This window comes from Manacus candei, unplaced genomic scaffold, assembly GCF_025592945.1.
Source record: "Manacus candei isolate 608988 ecotype Guabito, Panama unplaced genomic scaffold, ASM2559294v1 h1tg000014l, whole genome shotgun sequence".
Classification (NCBI taxonomy): domain Eukaryota; kingdom Metazoa; phylum Chordata; class Aves; order Passeriformes; family Pipridae; genus Manacus; species Manacus candei.
The window spans coordinates 19,672,984-19,690,307 of NW_026138062.1; the positions used below are offsets into that span (position 1 = coordinate 19,672,984).

At 40.7% G+C, this 17,324-nt stretch overlaps 1 protein-coding gene across 1 annotated transcript in view; it reads right to left on the reverse strand.

Annotated features, from left to right (window-relative positions):
• The window catches only part of RB1 (RB transcriptional corepressor 1), a 71,458-nt gene extending 60,946 nt beyond the window's left edge, over positions 1 to 10,512 (reverse strand). The window contains exons 1-4 of the mRNA XM_051779310.1: positions 10,333 to 10,512; positions 9,973 to 10,090; positions 2,302 to 2,414; positions 585 to 719 (exon numbers count right to left, since the gene is read on the reverse strand). Of these exons, the coding sequence (XP_051635270.1) occupies positions 585 to 719; positions 2,302 to 2,414; positions 9,973 to 10,090; positions 10,333 to 10,421 (455 nt within the window). The 5' untranslated portion in view covers positions 10,422 to 10,512. The remainder of the gene's footprint in view (positions 1 to 584; positions 720 to 2,301; positions 2,415 to 9,972; positions 10,091 to 10,332) is intronic.
• Between the last annotated feature and the right edge of the window lie 6,812 nt (positions 10,513 to 17,324).

A 17,324-nucleotide genomic window follows, 5' to 3' on the forward strand; every position in this document is an offset into this window, starting at 1 on the left:
AAGACTTACAATTAATAAAAACAAATTATTTACAACTTTCACAGAATTTCACAGTTTTAAGGCAACTACAAACTGTACAGAAGTATTGCCATATACATATTGCCCAGAATAACAGTAAGTGTGATTGGTTGGACTTTGAAAAGACAAATAAAGCTTATATCACATTTATGCCTTCATTCTATAAACTACCAAGGGGTCACCTACTACCCCTTTCAAGGGTCATTTAAGGGATATTTTGTGATTTTGGAGGAAAAATGTCAAATAAAAAAAATATTAGGTAGTAAACCAATCCTCTTATACATCTGTAAGAAACTCAAAGTGAGTAGCAATCACTTGTCATGCTACTCTTACTACTGTTTGTGCTGCAACAAGTGGATTGTTTAACAAAGCATTGTAATAGTTATGGAGTAAAACATAAGATGTGTTTATTCAATGCATGTTAACAGTTCCATTTCACTGTTCTGTAAATATTAGCACACAGAGTTTAAGTGGACTCCTGTAATACACAGTTTGAAAAATTCAAATACTTAATTGTTGACAGACATAAAGAAATCATAATTTCAAAATGAAAAAATGTACTCTACCTTTCAAACTTGTGGTATAGTGCAACTAATACATCATATTTCTTTTTCAGTCTTGATACAGTGCTATCAACTTTAGTGCTTACAGTATCCATGTTAACATCCACCTCTTTCAGAAACTGAAAAAACGTGCATACACTGAAAAAAAGGAAAAAGATGACAGCTTATCACAACTCTGAGAATGAGTATCCTGAAATAGCTCTTAAAAAAAATAAAAACATAAGCCCACCAAAACTCATTGCCTCACTTCACTAGACTCCAGCATACTTTTACTACTACTACTATTCTTATTCTCAGTGACAGAGAACTTTGCCTTGGGAAACACTACTTGTTTACTTCAAGCCCCACCTTTACATTTTCCAGATATAGGAATACTGTTCAACCAGGTAACAGAAGTATGTCACAGTATGGGCACCACTATAGAAGGAAAATTTTCTTGGCTAGCACAGATACCATCTTTGGAAGTCAGAATTTGCTAACTAGACACATCTTTCTTCTTATTCCGCCAGTAAAACCACAAGTATCCAACAAACATATCTCAACTCTTCTGTTCTACTTTAGAAATGCTCTTACTACTCCAAGAACATGAACCTTGATTCCATCCATTCTAAATAAAGATCTTGGAGTGAAAACTGAGATGAATGCATTGAATTATATGGAATTTCAAGTCTTGCAACAGGTATTGGGGCAAGGACATTCCCACCCTTTGGAAATGCTATTACACAGGGGACCAAAGTTCTCCCTACTCATCCATGTAATATGATGGGCCATCAAGGGAGCACTTTGTTGCTATGTTCATAAGCAAAATGAGCAGATTGCTAAAACTCAAAGAGGAGGAAGTTATCAAATATATTCAACTATTTCAACTGTATCAAATACACTTTGATCCTTTATCAGAATATAGTATTCTGAGAGACTTTTTGATCTTTGTCAGATTAAAGAAACAATATAAAACCAGACAGAAGCTTATTTAAGAACTCTTTTACCATGGAATAAAAAAATCTTTTCAATATATCTGTGTGGTTCTAAAGGATAAGATGACTGGTAGAAATCTCTGCCAGTTGACCCTATAGCTGACAAAAAGCCCAGGGCTAACAAGACTGATGAATCTAACACAAGTTATGCCTATTGCTGTTACCACCTAAATTTACTTTAAAAGCAGATATTGTCCTACAATTTTAGTTTCTCACTCATGAACTTAGTCAATATAAAATATAACAGTAACCTTCCCCTTTAAAAGGTGTGTACAAAACTTAGACTGGCATTAAAATGTTTTAAAAAGAGCAGCATGCTTGGAAACCATCTGAAAAGTAACTTTTTTTCCGCTGTTTGATTTAGCCTAAGCCTAATGTTGGGAAAAAGGTTTTATAGAAAATCTTGATACAGGGGAAGAAAGGGACATGTCTTAAGTGCAATTTACACCAATTAAAACTGCTGAATACCTTAGGTTGAGCAAGAACAAGAATTAGTCATACAATGAGTCATACAATCAAAGCTAACCACAGCTGAATCAAACAAGTATCACTGCTCCCTCAAACTAAAATATGATAGCAAGACTTCCAGTTTACCAAAATATTCAGAATTCTTGTAAATAACCTTCACTGTAAAATCAACTAGCCTGATATGCACAAAGATTCACAATGCTTTAAAAATATTTTCTTTACAAAAATGTTGATGAGTTAATTTTGAAATCTAAATTTACATACTTAAATTCACTTACCTTAAGCTTATACTTTTCAGAAGCTCAGTGAAAGTGAATGTCACTTCATCCAGATCAATTGCTACAATAAAGATACACACTCCCCATGTTTCCTTTTTCTTTTTGCTACAAGCCTTTTAGAAAAGAGAGGAAACCATTTTCATTATTCAATAAAAATGGGTAATATATGGAAAGCATTAATTTGTCCAAACATTATCAGAAATGGTTAAACAAAACATCCTCAAACATTTGACTATGATATCTGATAATGGAAAATGATTACAAGTTTTACAATATACATGAAAGACCAAACACTTCAACACTTATTCCTACAGCACAAGATCAATTTAACTCATACAATTCACCAAAGCTCCGAAATACAAGCTTTGGTTCCATGGAACATTTACACAAAGCAGAAGCCATGATCTTTTTTTTTTAAAGTTGCCATATTTGACCTTAATAAGACACCGAAGGTTAAGGAATCAGAAGTCAAGTCATAGAATAGTAAATAAAATCTTTACAATGACAGGCAAGAAACACTCATAACTGGGTACAGCTGTGTCTCAGCCACTTATTCCTGCTGAGCTGCAAATCCACCTCTCTGTTTAGTAAAGCACGATAGCAACAAGCAGTTACAGGCATTTTCCTACCATACATCTACGTTTAAGGTCTTCTGCTACTTAGAAGGTGCAAGTTATAACCAACCATCTTTCCTCAAAAGAAGCCAATACACAATGACAGATATGCCACCCACATGGAGGAGAACTCTTGATGGTTCAACAAGCCACTCACTATTTTGCCAGCATCAAAACTCCAGGGGAGCCAATCGTATGACACAAATTCACAGCTTGTTTACAGTTAAAGCCAGATGATTCATCCCAGATGGACTTGAATGTATGGGAATGAACTCAAGGCAAATTCACAGCCACATTAATTTCTGAGTGTTTTCTTCTTGACCAATCTGACTCAAGATCTTTGCTGTAGCATCACTACAGAAAACGGGCATGGCCCCACTCAACATCTGCCTTTGGCTGTCATTCAGTTTCAGTAAGATGACTTGCAGTGACCTTAATTCAATTCATCACAAAGCAAAGCCTACCTACCAATTGCTAGCCCAAAGCTTATTTAACACCTACTAGTCTACATAGATTTTTCTTTTTTTTTCTTTTATTATCTTTTATTTAGGACTCTAAGGACCCAACACTGTAACTTCAGAAAATGTAGGTCAGTTCAGCTGAATCAATATACAACTCTTACAAACTCTTTCAAAATATTCATTTCTCATTCTGGACTTACTATTATTTGACCTTGTTTTAGTTTAAATCTAGTGAAAACAAACTAGATGAGTCACAGGTTTAAAATGCTCATGCAACTGAACTCCTGTGAAATGGGATTCTTGCCTCTCTTCTTTTCAGATGTAGTTGCAAGATGTTAAAGGCACTAACAGAAATAACTTCTGTTCTCCAGCATTAAACTAGTAACAAGGAGGAGATGGTCACAGGAAGTCTCAGTTCTAGTACACAGTTAGAGGTGTTTTACTATTCTGCCATTTTGATGATTAACAATTTTGATGATAGCCTACAAAAGTGATCCAGGAACAGAAACTTCAAACGATGCTGAGTGTAAAAGAAGGTCAAGAGAAATGTACATAAGAAATATGTAAACACAGAAGGGTATTTGAATCAAATGGGATATAGAATGTCTACCTGTCAAGCACCTGATTTTTGAAAAGAACGATGTGGAACTTGGCTTACTAAAATCTCAGCTAATACATCCCAATCAATGTAGAGACCTAGCTTGACAGTACAAGAAACATTCACAGGTAGTTGTTCGATAGAGTCCAGAGGAGGCCACGAAGATGATCAGAGGGCTGGAGCACCTCTCCTATGAACACAGGCTTAGAGAGTTGGGGCTGTTCAGCCTAGAGAAGAGAAGGCTCTGGGGAGACCTTACAGAAGCCTTCCAGGGGCTACAAGAGAGCTGGAGAGGGTCTTTTTACAAGGGCATGTAGTGATACTACAAGGGGGAATGGCTTCAAACTGAAAAATGGAAGGTTTAGATTAGATATTAGGAAGAAGTTCTTTACTGTGAGGGTGATGAGACACTGTCACAGTTTGCCCAGGGAAGCTGTAGATGCCCAATCCTGGAAGCGTTCCAGGCCAGGTTGGGTGGGGCTTTGAGCAACCTGGTCTAGTGGAAGGTGTCCATGTCCCTGCCCCTGCCCATGGCATGAGGGTTGAAACAAGATGACCTTTAAAGGTCCCTTCAATCCCAAACCATTTTATGATTCTGTATGTTTATGATTACAGTGGGTGGAAGATGACTGGGGAAAAGACTCAAGAAGCACTTACAATAGAAAACTGATCAGAATTAAAATCTGCAGGAAAAATATTCCAGGAAAAAAAATTTCTGAAAGTGAATATTATACCCATTGTCTACAGATAAGAAGTTCTGTGTAAAGATGGTTTTTCAGCCATACCACTTTTCAAATTTTATTGAATATTGTCTGGGATGTAAGATTAATCTAAACTGTTGAAAACCGAGTAAATTAAAATGTAATACTATCTAAAAGTAATTGAGGTCAATGTAAAGTATTGAACTGAGGAAATTAGTTCATCTGATATGGTAAGTTCCCATTACACTTTTGCATGTAGCAAGACTGGAGGGAACATCCATCTTTACCCAGGATGGGCAGAAGATGAGTAAAAAGAGAAACAGTGTGCCAGTCACCTGAGCTTTTAAAGTGCAAGGGCACAACACATACAAGCAATGCATCTGTTGCTAAGATACTGAATATCATCAACAAGAGGCCATGGTGATGATTTATGTTTGCTTTGGGACTTTCAGTAGCTCTTCGTTTTTTGTTTAACAGCAGAGGATCCTAAAATATCTGCAATTTTGCTCATCCATCCAACACTTCAGTGGATTCAGGTTCAGTTTAGCTGCAGTTCTATAAATAAGAGACAAAAGGTCTAAACAGAAAATATTTTATTATCTCACATGTTTCATGCTTTTGCCAAAACCAAGAAGCCTCTGCATCTTTTAACATGAGGATGAGATGGCTTGCTAATTACAATGTTCTCTTTTTAATAAGAAACCACAAACAAAAGGAACTGATTTAATTTAAATGCAAAATTTTATGAATTGGGGACATCTGATCTGCTGATCAATAACTCTATGGTCTATATAGAGCAATCTTGTTATATTTAAGAATTCATTATTTCATTTCTTGGCTTAAGCTACAGTTCACCTTTTAAGTTTTCTTCACTAAAAACAGTTCAACTCTTTTTGAATCAAGTGCTCTGCAGTATCTGCATACCAGTGTAAATCACCAGTTGGAGAGAATTTCAGAATGTAAGATTAGTAATTAAAAACAAGGAAAGATGACTGAAACATCTTTAGATGATAGAAACTTTCTGGGGAAAAAAAAAAGGCAGCAAAAATACATTAATGACCACTGGCTTGAATTATAACACAGAAGCAAATTAGTACAGTACTTGGGGAAAAATTTCATGGACAAAGAAAGTTAAACTAGGAAGGACTAACTATGCAGACCGTAGATCTTTCACCATGAGAATTTTTTAACAGCAGGTCAGACAAACACTTGATAAAAATGGCTCAGGAATTCATGAGTCTGAACAGCTGAGCAGCAGCAGGAGAACAGTGAGCCACATTTCCAAAACAGTTACAAACAGCAAACAAAAAAATGGAGCTCCTACCCATGCACTACATATTAGAGCAAACTGAGCTGATGAGGGTGAAGCACACCAGACTCTATGTCTCAAGGTCCTTGGCAGACTCCAATTTCTATCAATTTCCTAAACCACTTCAATTTTCTTTGCAGAAGTTTGGTTCCAATTTAGTCAGCATGTCATCTGTTCCTCACACTGGTTCTTTGCAATATATTCAGCAACAATTCACTCAAGGCTTTTTTTCTGGTTATATCACCCAGTATTCTACTTTAGATTCTCATTTTATTGTTCTCTACCAAAATATACAGTATCAGAACATAACAAATGCCTTGAGCTTTTTCATAGCAGTATTAGTCTGGCTTCCTGGACCTCTTCTAGTATTTCCTACACCAACAATCACATGCTGCTCACCAAAGTACATTAGTAATTCCACTAAATCTGTCCACTCCATCTAGAATTTACGGGCATTATTGGTTCATAATACGAATTTCAGGAGAGTTACAAAAAATTAAAATACAAGAGAAGCAAGTATCAGAGCCAACTGTTAAGCCAACAACTGCCAGTGTGCAAGAGTTTTGAAATTAAGACAGTAAAAACTACAATCAAGCTACTTAGGTAAATCCACACTGCAGTTTAAAACCAAGCTACTTAGGTAGCTTGGTTTGGTAAAGAAGAGAAATGATAGAGACAACAGAAGTATTTGTATGACACTAATGTAAAAGCTCTTACTTAGATAAACACTTCCATGTGTACAATAAACTTGTGTGGGAGTTCACCAGATATAAAAAGAATTTAAAAAGAAAACACCTTTCTGATCACATGCCAGATACCTTCCCTCCACACACCAAGAGTGCTGATTCAGTACAACATCTCTGGAATCAGCATTTGGGATTTTGTCTAAGAGATTTTGAGTTACAATTTTATTGTAGGAGTGTCATTAAACTTTGGCTGTCACAGAGGAAAGCTTTAATGCTCTCCCGCTACAAAGGAAAACACCACCATATTTAACAGGCAGCTGAAGTGATTTGAACAATCCCCCTCTGCAGATCTAGTTTTTACAATTACAAGTCAGCCACATTTTCCAGAAAGATTGTTACCATCTCTCTCATCACCCTTCTCCTCCTTCACACCTCTCACAGGAGTTCAGTCTGTTTCAAGGACCCAAGGCCCAGTTGCAAGAGAGTGCAGCTGTGTATCCTTGACTCACACACTGCGGAAACAGATAAGTTGACAGGAGTGTAAGGAAAGCTACAGTGCACAGCTGTGCAAGATAAGAAAGCTGAAATTTCAGAGAGAAGTAGCATCACTAGTAGCTCAAATATTCAAAAGAAAAAATATCAGTGTGGAAAGGTGTGACATCCTGAAGGGAAAAAAAGCAGCGTGTCAGCCAGTTTTGGTGGTGCCAGTGGCTCCAGTGGGCATTTGCATTCATTCCAGGGAGCAGCAGATACCAAACTTTCTCCTTCCTGACTGATGCCTCCTGGCCAGCAAAGTGTCTCACCAAAGTGCAGGCACATTTAGGCTGATACATCACTACAGTATAGCAATCTTTTGTGCACCTGCTAAAATAATGATTTTATACTTTTAAGATGCATGTACCTGGTTGAAGAGTCTCTGCACATGGTTACATGTACCCTAAGTGACTCCAAAAGGACAGCACTAAAAGATGTTTTCACTTTAAGTCACTAAATATTCACTGAGCAAGGATACAGTAGATGTTCAGACTATGTCCACACCCATGTTTGCACTCCGAATCTCTGCCAGTTACCACAGTACCTAAGGTCTGGGCCGTGCTGCTTCCTAGTTAGCACTGCAAGTCCCCTCCACATCCTCAAAGGCTTGGCAGGCACAATTCTGAGATCAACCATAAAGAATAAGGCCAGGGAAGGTAATGTTTCAGGTCTTTGTGCGTTGTAAATGGCTTGAGAGAGGGATCATTAGGTGCTATCTCTGTTTCCATCAGTGGCCTGATGATTTAAGCTTCTTCAAGTAAAACAAACTACAACGTTAAACACAAGTGTTCTGGTAGGTATTTGTCTCAACTAGTGGCCTGCCATTTCCCCTTTTGCTTAAGAACAGAAAGTTGCTACACAAGCAGCTTCTGTTCCAGTGCAGAACTGGTTAGTACTGACCCCTACTGATAAAAACATGCAGCTGGTGCTTGCAGGACAAGCCCTGCGACAGCTCCTCCAACATATCCCCTCTACCAGAGGAGGGAAAGGAGTAGGCATTTAAATACAGCCTCCTCCCAAATCCCTGCATCTTGAACTAGTGTCACTCTGAGAAGCCAGGCTCACCACGATAACAGCTTGACCTGAAAAGTGCAGCAGCAATTAGCCAGGCTGTTACTTTGTTTGACTTCACTGTCAAGTGAAGTCTGTTCTCAGTTAGAAGTAGCAGCTCCAGTGCCTTCCAGGTCCCCACAGAGGCACACACTTGTGAGCTTACTCATTTCAACACTTTGCTGATACATCTGAAAGTTTGAGGAAAAGGACTTGGATTGAAACACAATATAATGTAGATTTTTTTTTCCCTATACATTGAAAGGCTCTTAGCAATTGGTCTTATGACAACAAATATTAGCTATAAATCATAATGAAGGTCTGGTCCTTGTCCTGTTATGAATAGGTAAAGGAAGTCATCTTCAGGTGCTGAAGGGTTTTGAGTATCCTGTATCTTATCTGTCTAGCTCTAGGTGAAACAAATTAGTGAAAATCGGTGCAAACAAAACTTGGCCTGTAAGTGAAATTTGTAGGATTATGCTGAAATCTGTCTTGCTTTTTTCCCCTCAAGAGAACTGACTACTCCTGTTTTCATTCATATGAAAGGAGCTAGACTAGGCATTTTGGGAAATGCTTCCTGTGAACACCTATGGCCAGAAAAGTGTCTGTTACTGAAAGAGCTGTACAGTCTCTCTCCCATGCTGTTACTAAACTTGGTTGTAAAACTCAAAAGCAATAAGAGTTGGTAAATCCACACTGCAGTTTAAAAGCTACAGACTATCAGGTAGTAGTAGTGACAAACTACTTTACATTCAGGATGGCAGAGCACTGGAACAGGCTGCCCAGGGAGATTGTGGAGTCTCCCTATCCGGTAATGTTCAAAACATACCTGGACGTGTTCCTGTGTAACCTGCACTGGGTGACCCTGCAGGGGCATTGGATTAGATGATCTCCAGACGTCCCTTCCAACCATAACTACAGTGTGGTAGCCCTGGCAGGTCAGCTCAAGTTGCAGAAGAGTAAGCAGAAGTGCAACATATATATAAATGCAGGTCCACACAGCAAGTCATACCGCAGCTAGGTATTACAAACCTAAGATGTGTTTGTATAACAAGCTTCTGACATGATTTAATTGTATTACAGCTGTTCTCTGAGTCAGCTTCTTGACACAGCAGTGATACTGAGAAGGAAAAGCAAAAATCACAAAAAGGCCTAACATTTTATTAATTTCTTTACACATGCCCAGTGACTAATTTCGAATGGAAATACCTCAATGGTAGGTACATACAGGTTATCATTATGCAGTAGGAAAAAAAAAAGAGTTTAACATTCCTTTCTTCACACTAGTCTTCTCCAGATCCTTTCTGCAGCCTCATAAAGGAGGCAGCAGGAAAGATACAGAGAAACAACAAGATGAGCTGTATAAAGCTGACCAAGACATATTTGAAATAACTTACACTTTGAATATTTAGCTGATCACGTGGTGTTTTTTCCTACTGTGATTTATTAGCCATCTAAAAGAATTCTTTAGCCCATACCTTTATTGCAAAACATTAACAATAAAGGGGAATCTGTGGAAGCCAGTTTATATAGACACGAATATGGCAATACCCAACTTCGTTTTTTTCCAAGTGAAGTTAGACTGAAGTCACACTGCACAAGCTTTGGTTGTGAGACACTTGGGCCCCGGTGCAGCAAAGTAATGGCTCAATATCATCTGAACCGGAGCACAGGACAGACACTACCACAGAGCAATGCCATGAGCAGCAGGTACTTACCAGAGCTCCATCCACTGCGGATAGGCTTTCATACGTCTTCCACGCTTTCTCCCTCACGCTCTCCGACACTTTCAGGGCATCACAGAGCACGACGAAGTCAGCCTCTCCGATCTCGAGCCTAGGAAAAGCGTCAGACATCGCCAGCGGGGACTCGGTGCGGCGGACCGGCCGCACACCGGAGCTACGAGGGAACTCACACCACCCGCTGCCGGAGCCGCCCCGGGGTGACACCGCCCCACCCGGCGGCACAGCCCGGGAGAGGGCACAGCCCGGACCCCCGGGCGCCGAGAGCCCCGGGGCGGCCCACCCGCCCCCCCCCAGCCGTCCCGCCGAGCGGCTCCCGGCCCGGGCGGCGCTTACCGGGGAGCGGCGGGCGGCGCGGAGCCGCCGTCGGGGCTGGCGCGCTGGCTCCTGGCGGCGCCTGCCCTACGCGAGGGCTTGGGCGGCATCGCGGCTCTGGGCACCGCCACCGAAGGAGCCGCGGCTCCCGCTCCCGGCCCCCGCCGCCGCCCGAACTTCTGCGCCGTCACTTCCGGGCCGCGCCCCCGCCCCGCCCCCGGGACAGCGGGAAATGCGTGAGGGAGAAGGGAGGCTTGGCCGGGCCGCCGGTGCCGGTCCCTCACACGGCGACCACCGGGGCAGCCGGCGCTGGAGGTTCGTTCATGCCCCTCAGTCACCCCAGGGACGGCAGCCCAGCTGTGCCTGATACGTCAGGTACTCAACAAGCTGACGGGGCAGTCGATACATCTTTTCCGTGACATGGGAAGAACCACAGACCTATATATAAAAATAACTAACTATACAGGTGCAGAGCAGGGCAGGAATTGCAGATTCATTATGAGCGTTGGTTCAATAAGGCCAAGTGCCCTGTTCTGCACTTTGGCCACGACAACCCCATGCAGCGCTACAGTCTGGGGGCAGAGTGGCTGGAGAGCTGCCCAGGAAAAGGACCTGTGGGTGCTGATCGACAGCTGCTGAATATGAGCCAGCAGTGTGCCCAGGTGGCCGAGGAGTCCAGTGGCATCCTGACCTGTATCAGCAATAGTGTGGCCATCAGGAGCAGGGAAGTGATTGTCCCCCTGTACTCGGCACTGGTGGGGTTACACTTTGAGTGCTGTGTCCAGTTCTGGGGCCCTCACTACGAGGAAGTCCAGAGAAGGGCAACGGATTTGGTGAAGGATCTGGAGCACACGTCCTATGAAGAGTGTCTAAGGGAGCTGGGATTGTTTAGCCTGGAGAAGAGGAGGCTCAGGGGTGACTGTATCACTCACTACAACTACCTGAAAGGAGGTCGTAGCCAGGTGTGGGTCAGCCTCTTCTCCCAAGCAACTAGCAACAGAACAAGAGGTCCTCAAGTTGTGCCAGGAGAGATTCAGGTTGGACATCAGGAAGAATTTCTTCACAGAAAGGGTTGTTAAACATTGGGATGGACTGCCCAGGGAGGTAGTCACCATCCCTGGAGGCATTTAAGAAAAAACTGGACGTGGCACTTAGTGCCATGGTCTCGTAGACAAGGTGGTGATTAGTAAGAGGTTGCACTCTGTGGTCTTAGAGGTCTTTTCCAACCTAAATCATTCTCTGATCTCTCAATCTAACATTCATCCAAGTCCTCACTGAAATGTTACTATAGCACTGTGCATTAAAATTGCGCTTAACATAAGACATTCAGTCTATGGGCATCCCCTGGATTTTAAGCCAATGAGATTCAAATCCCCAGTGCCCTGATTCTCAGATCTTAAAAATCGACTTTGTTGTCTGCAGTTGCATACCCATGTTTAGATGGCAGATCACTGTTGTAAACAAGCACGTTTATTTTCAGATTTGTATGATGACAACTTCTTAGAAAAAGGAAAAATATTCGTACATAGGGATTCTTACTACATGCACATATTTATCTGTTGCCTGTAAAGCAACTAGTTTTAGTAAGATTGCTGTCAAAACTCTGGATTTAAAAAAACCAAAACTGAACAAAACCCAAGATGAGTATTACTATGGTACACAGTTGAAATTCACTAGAATTTTTAAGATTCATACATTTTGTTAATTTTTTCAGGTTTTTCCTATATATTCATTAACTTAAAACAGGAGAACAGACTGGTTGTCTGCTATACAATTAGAATTAAACCAATTACAGAAAAAATGGGATTTCTGGAGCAAATCAATGTACATAAATTCCAAACTAAATTTTTGAGTTATAGACTGCCTTTGGATTTAGACATTCTGTATTATGATCCTAGTACAACTGTGGCAATACATTTTTCCTGCTTCTAAGCATATTTAAATACTTCTTGTAATCAGATGATATCAGATGCTTTGGAAGGTTCGGAGTCTAGGACTGCCTGTCATCTACAATTGAATCACAGACAATTAGACAGATTTACCAGCTTGGAAAAGTAAGCTAAACCACAGGTGAGTCCATTGCCTTCTCCTCAGAACTGGCTTTAAGAGGACAAAAGAATTTTAAGGGAGAGTAAAGCATCTCAGAAAACTTGGTCATAGCCAGTGGAGACCATCCCAGCTGTCAGCAAGAAGGAAACACACCCTCCTGGGTCACTTCCCTCACAGCTGCTTTAACATGCTGTTAGAGCCAGGCCCTGGATCATCCAAATGATAGGCAAAAAATTTGTCTCTTGGCCCTCTGTGTCTTGCTCTTTTCAAGGAGTTCACAAACCAGCCTCAGTGTGAATACTAATTTTCTAAAATTGTTAGTATGCCAAGCACCTTCTCAAGTCAAATTTTATGCACTTTTTCATCAAGCAAGGCTCTTAGGGCTCCCCTCCATGAGCAGGTATAACCAAAATATAATCTCAGAATACTTAAAGCTACAACTAGAGGGAGAAGAAGGGAGGCAGCAGATGAATCAAGCAACAATAACCTTAAACTGTCCATCCTGGAGTCTCAGATGTAGAAACTACATCTGAACTGCAGTAAGAAGAAACAAAATGTATGTATATACTTCCAAAGAAAGGCATGTGCTTGTGTAAAAACATATGTAAAGTTCTGCACTTTTCCCCTGCCTTGTTAGAGGCACTGATTTGAATGTTTTAATCCTGTATTTTAAAACTTCTTCTTTTAAATGGAACCTTTAGACTTTTCAATAAAATGACAAAGGAAAGAAGAAAATCAGCTCTGAGTGGGAAAAAGAAAAAAACAAAGGAAACACTGCAAGGTCAAATAAAGTATTAATGATCATTTTCTCATTTGACTTGACAATATCTAAATGTTTATTCTAAACATCTCGCTACAACTGCCTTTAAAGTATAGGTCATAGGCAGTTGGAAGTCTGTGAAACATCGCCCTGTCAGGCAGTCCTGACACATTGTTTCCAGCTGCTACAAAACCTTAGGTAATTTTATTATCTTAGTTTTTTCAGTTAAAACTGTTGCTATTAGTTTCATGGTAATTGCCAGTGGGAATAGAAGCCATGATTTCACTGCAAATGAAACCAAGCCTAGAAGCTTGCTACTCCTTTAGTTTTCATAAAAATGAAATATTTGTGAGAAGAAAACTTGATTTAAGTACACCTCATGGTCTACCAAGACTAGCTGCTTAGTCCTACATTATCACGGACCTCCATCACTTAAGTTGTTACAATTACAGTAAAATCAGTTCTTCTGGAGTTGCACGACAAAAATGTATGCACTAAAACCACCAAGTTGGGAGCCTCTGGATATTAGTGCAAGTACTAAATATTTGCAGAATTTTTTCTTGAATAAAGCTCATAGGCTGTAAAATTCATGGATTATAGATGTCTGCCTGAATCACACCATTTCCCTGTCTGTAACAGGCAGAATTAACCAGGGAGGGGACATAGCCTCTCCAGGTCAGCCTTTTCAGAGCAGCAGCCTCTAGCCCCCTGCCATCAGTGTCACCTGGAGACCAGCTGTCCCTCTCAAAGCCCCAGCACAAGTGCTAACAGGAGCGACAGACGTGCTCCAGCTCCCTGCAGGCCAACTTTGCTCCACCTGCTGCCCTATAGGCCCCAGGCCTCAAGAAGAACTTCCCTGAGGCAGCACCTGGTGCAACAGACAGACCTACGTGCTGGTCTTGCTTCAGGAGTGCCTCAGGGACACTCTCAGGCCATGGTTTGGACAGGCTTTTTCCACTTCCCAGCATCACCTTTCTTGGTAATGCTACCTTGAGATTACCGTGGCATCAGCTCTGCCCTGGAAGCTGGAAATGGTTTACTGGTGTAAGCCCAGACACATTCTGCCCCTGGAGGATGCAGGGCATCCTGCGTCCTCTCTGCAGGACAGTTCATTCTGGTTGGTACTGCCAACTGGTAATGAAATAAAGGTCAGCAAACAAACCACAACCTTCTTATTGCTTGCAATTATACTGTCACAACGACCCCATTATGATCCCTCCCCTTCCGTCCTGCTCAGTTCCAGGTTCTGCTTCCTCTCAAGATGCTCTGGCAAGGGAACACCCTGTCCTGCTGCTGGTGGTCTCCCCAGTGAGGATGTTTCCCATGCCACCACTTCCAAGATTTCCTAAGCCCACAAGAAGCAGAATGCACTCTACTGGAAGTAGGTTTCAGGAATCAAATTAATCTTAACCAACAACCTGAAACCCAGTTGAAAATTAGCAACCGTAGCCTGTAGTGAACAGACATAGGCATTTCTCTGAACTAAAACAACCCATGATCTTGGTTTTTCCTTTTTAAGTGTGCCCAAGCTAATAACATTCTTTACTAAGCCATGGCAGAGAAACACCCTAATTAGGTGAAAATATTTGTGTATAGCATTCCAGAAAAACTCATAGTATGACAACAATACTATAGGCTCTATGTTGCTTCCTCCATAGCAGTAAAATATCCTCCTACAACTAGAACATGCAATGCCAGTGAGAATGCAGCTCCAATCTCTCTAAACCACAAGCTTCTGCTAACACTGACATGTCTGATTTCCATCCTCCCACCCTACCAGTACGAACAAAAGTATGTGCACACCTTGCCAGACGTCAGCTGGCATAGCTGAATTCTTGCATTTTCTGTCTTGCAGGCCTTAAGTATTTTTTCATGCCAAAAACTTGCCCCATGCATCTTTTCTAAAGCTGCAAGGCTTCAACTAGAGGACGGAGGACTCAGAGCTTTTATCATGGTCTGCAAGCCCAGATCATACACATCGACTGGTCACAACAGCCCTACACAGGCAAAGAGCAGCTGAATTTCATGAGGGTGTTTGGGACCCGGGAGAGACCAACACACCCCCCTCCAACAAATAAACACGGATGCATAGGTTAGTGATTTTGCTACATCAGTGACAAAGTGTGTCTCAGCATTAGGATTAATTTTCTTTCTTATAAGGAGTTTTAAAAATATTTGCAAAGATAATTGTCTAATGAAGTAATTTTTATACTAACCCTTTTCTGGAATTCATTGGGCTAGAAACATGGTTTTCTTCAGAACAGCACAGCTATGTTTGTTTATTAGACTCTTAACTATTATTATACTTGTATTTATTATATTTATTTATTTATTTAAAAATAAAAAAAGCCCAAGCATCTCCTAGTTCTTTCCATGGATTCATGTCCCATGCTTCATGGACTTTGTCTGTGAGGGCAGAAGTTCCAGCACGAGCTTTCGCTGCACTCTGGGTGTTTTAGGTCGTCTTCCCATACGAACTGCCTGGCATTTAATATGGCATTAGTACATGCTGGGAGCTTTCCCTCAGTACACACAAGTTTCTCCCTCCTTCCCCATGCTTATTTTCCCACCACTGACTAAAGTAAATTTCCTTCCACCATCTAACAGGCTCAAAAGCTAAAAGGGACACAGGCATGTGGCATGATCTTAGAAACTGCCTGTCTGTAAGAACAAATCTACTTCTCCCCCAGCTCCACCACCCTTTCATTAGCGTCATTTGCTGGTGTCTCCATTAAAGGACACACCACAGATCACCAAGTTTGGCTGTTGAGCTTTATTTTGAAAACAAGCTAAAGACAATGCGAAGTTTGCTTAAAAATTAACAAATTTCATGCTTAACTTATGGAAAATAGGAACAGTACACTCAGGAAAAGGTAGTAAACATCCTTAAAAGTACTTCAGTGTGAATCTTGCATCATACAGGGCTCCAAAGAATGCACCAATAACCTTGTCCTGACATAGACTTGACCTCTGTTGCAAGCACACAACTGCAACATCCTGAATATCTGCACCTAAAGTTTTCCCAGCAGGTTTTCCAGCTTGCTTGCATCTATACTTAAGTGCAGCTATATAAATATAATTTATACGTGAACATATAACCTATATGTATGTGAGGCTTTATTTGATGCTCATGACTTCCATACACCATCAAGAATGGATTAAAAAAGTCTGGCTTTTGGAAAACAGTAGTTATACTTTTCATTTTACATATAATGCACTTACAGTGTAAATCAAGCCACACACAGATGAAGAAAAAAAAAGTATTGTGTATTTAGGAAGCTTCCTTTAAAACAAATTATTTTATCTCAAACCAAACATTCACAATAGCAGGAAGCTGGATGATAGCATGTTTATAATTGTATAATAGCTCCAAAAACAGTAAAGCATCCTCCCACTATATTAAGAAAAGATCCTTTAAAAGATGAAAAATAAGATTAGTACAAAGCCTCTTAACTGAATTAACCTAAGACAAATGATTTGGTCACCTATGGTGCATATTATTTAAAAATAGGTTTAAACTATTTTTTTTTTGCAAATCCTCTATTCAACAGTCCTACTTTCCTGATGAATTTGGTCAGAAGACAAATCAGTTCCCATATCATGGAAGCTCATAAGTGGATTTGGGGGAGATTTTCCAGCCTTGTTTTTGAGTGTTACTCCCTTTTTTCATGTCCTGTATTTTCACAACCACCTTCAAAACAGCAGGTACTATGCTATATCTTATTCTGCACTCTTCCCTACAAAAGTTGCTGTTACAAAGATCCCAATCATATTTTAAAAAAAACCAACAAAACCAGTCCTGCTTTAAGAATGGTAGTTTTTAAGTGTAAATGGCACAATGCAGAATGGCACTAGTGGTATTTGAGTGAGCTCCAGATTAACCAGCAAAGCTCAGGGGCACAGGCTGGCAGAAATGCCATGAAGGTGAACAAAGGGAATGGCAAAATCCTTCATGTAGTGAACATTCCTGGCTCTCAGCCGGGTCAGCCTGACTCACGGCACACTCTGCATGATGCCTGTCATTTGACAAATACGACAGGGATTTCAGACATGAACAAAATGCTAAGTCAGCTTTGGGTCTCCATTCTGATCATATGTATTGTGAAAATACCAACCCAGAATTTAGGCAAGCAGCACAATATTACCTTTAAATGAAAAAGGAACAGAAAAACATGCTTCTCTTTTCGTATTTAATTTCTTAGCC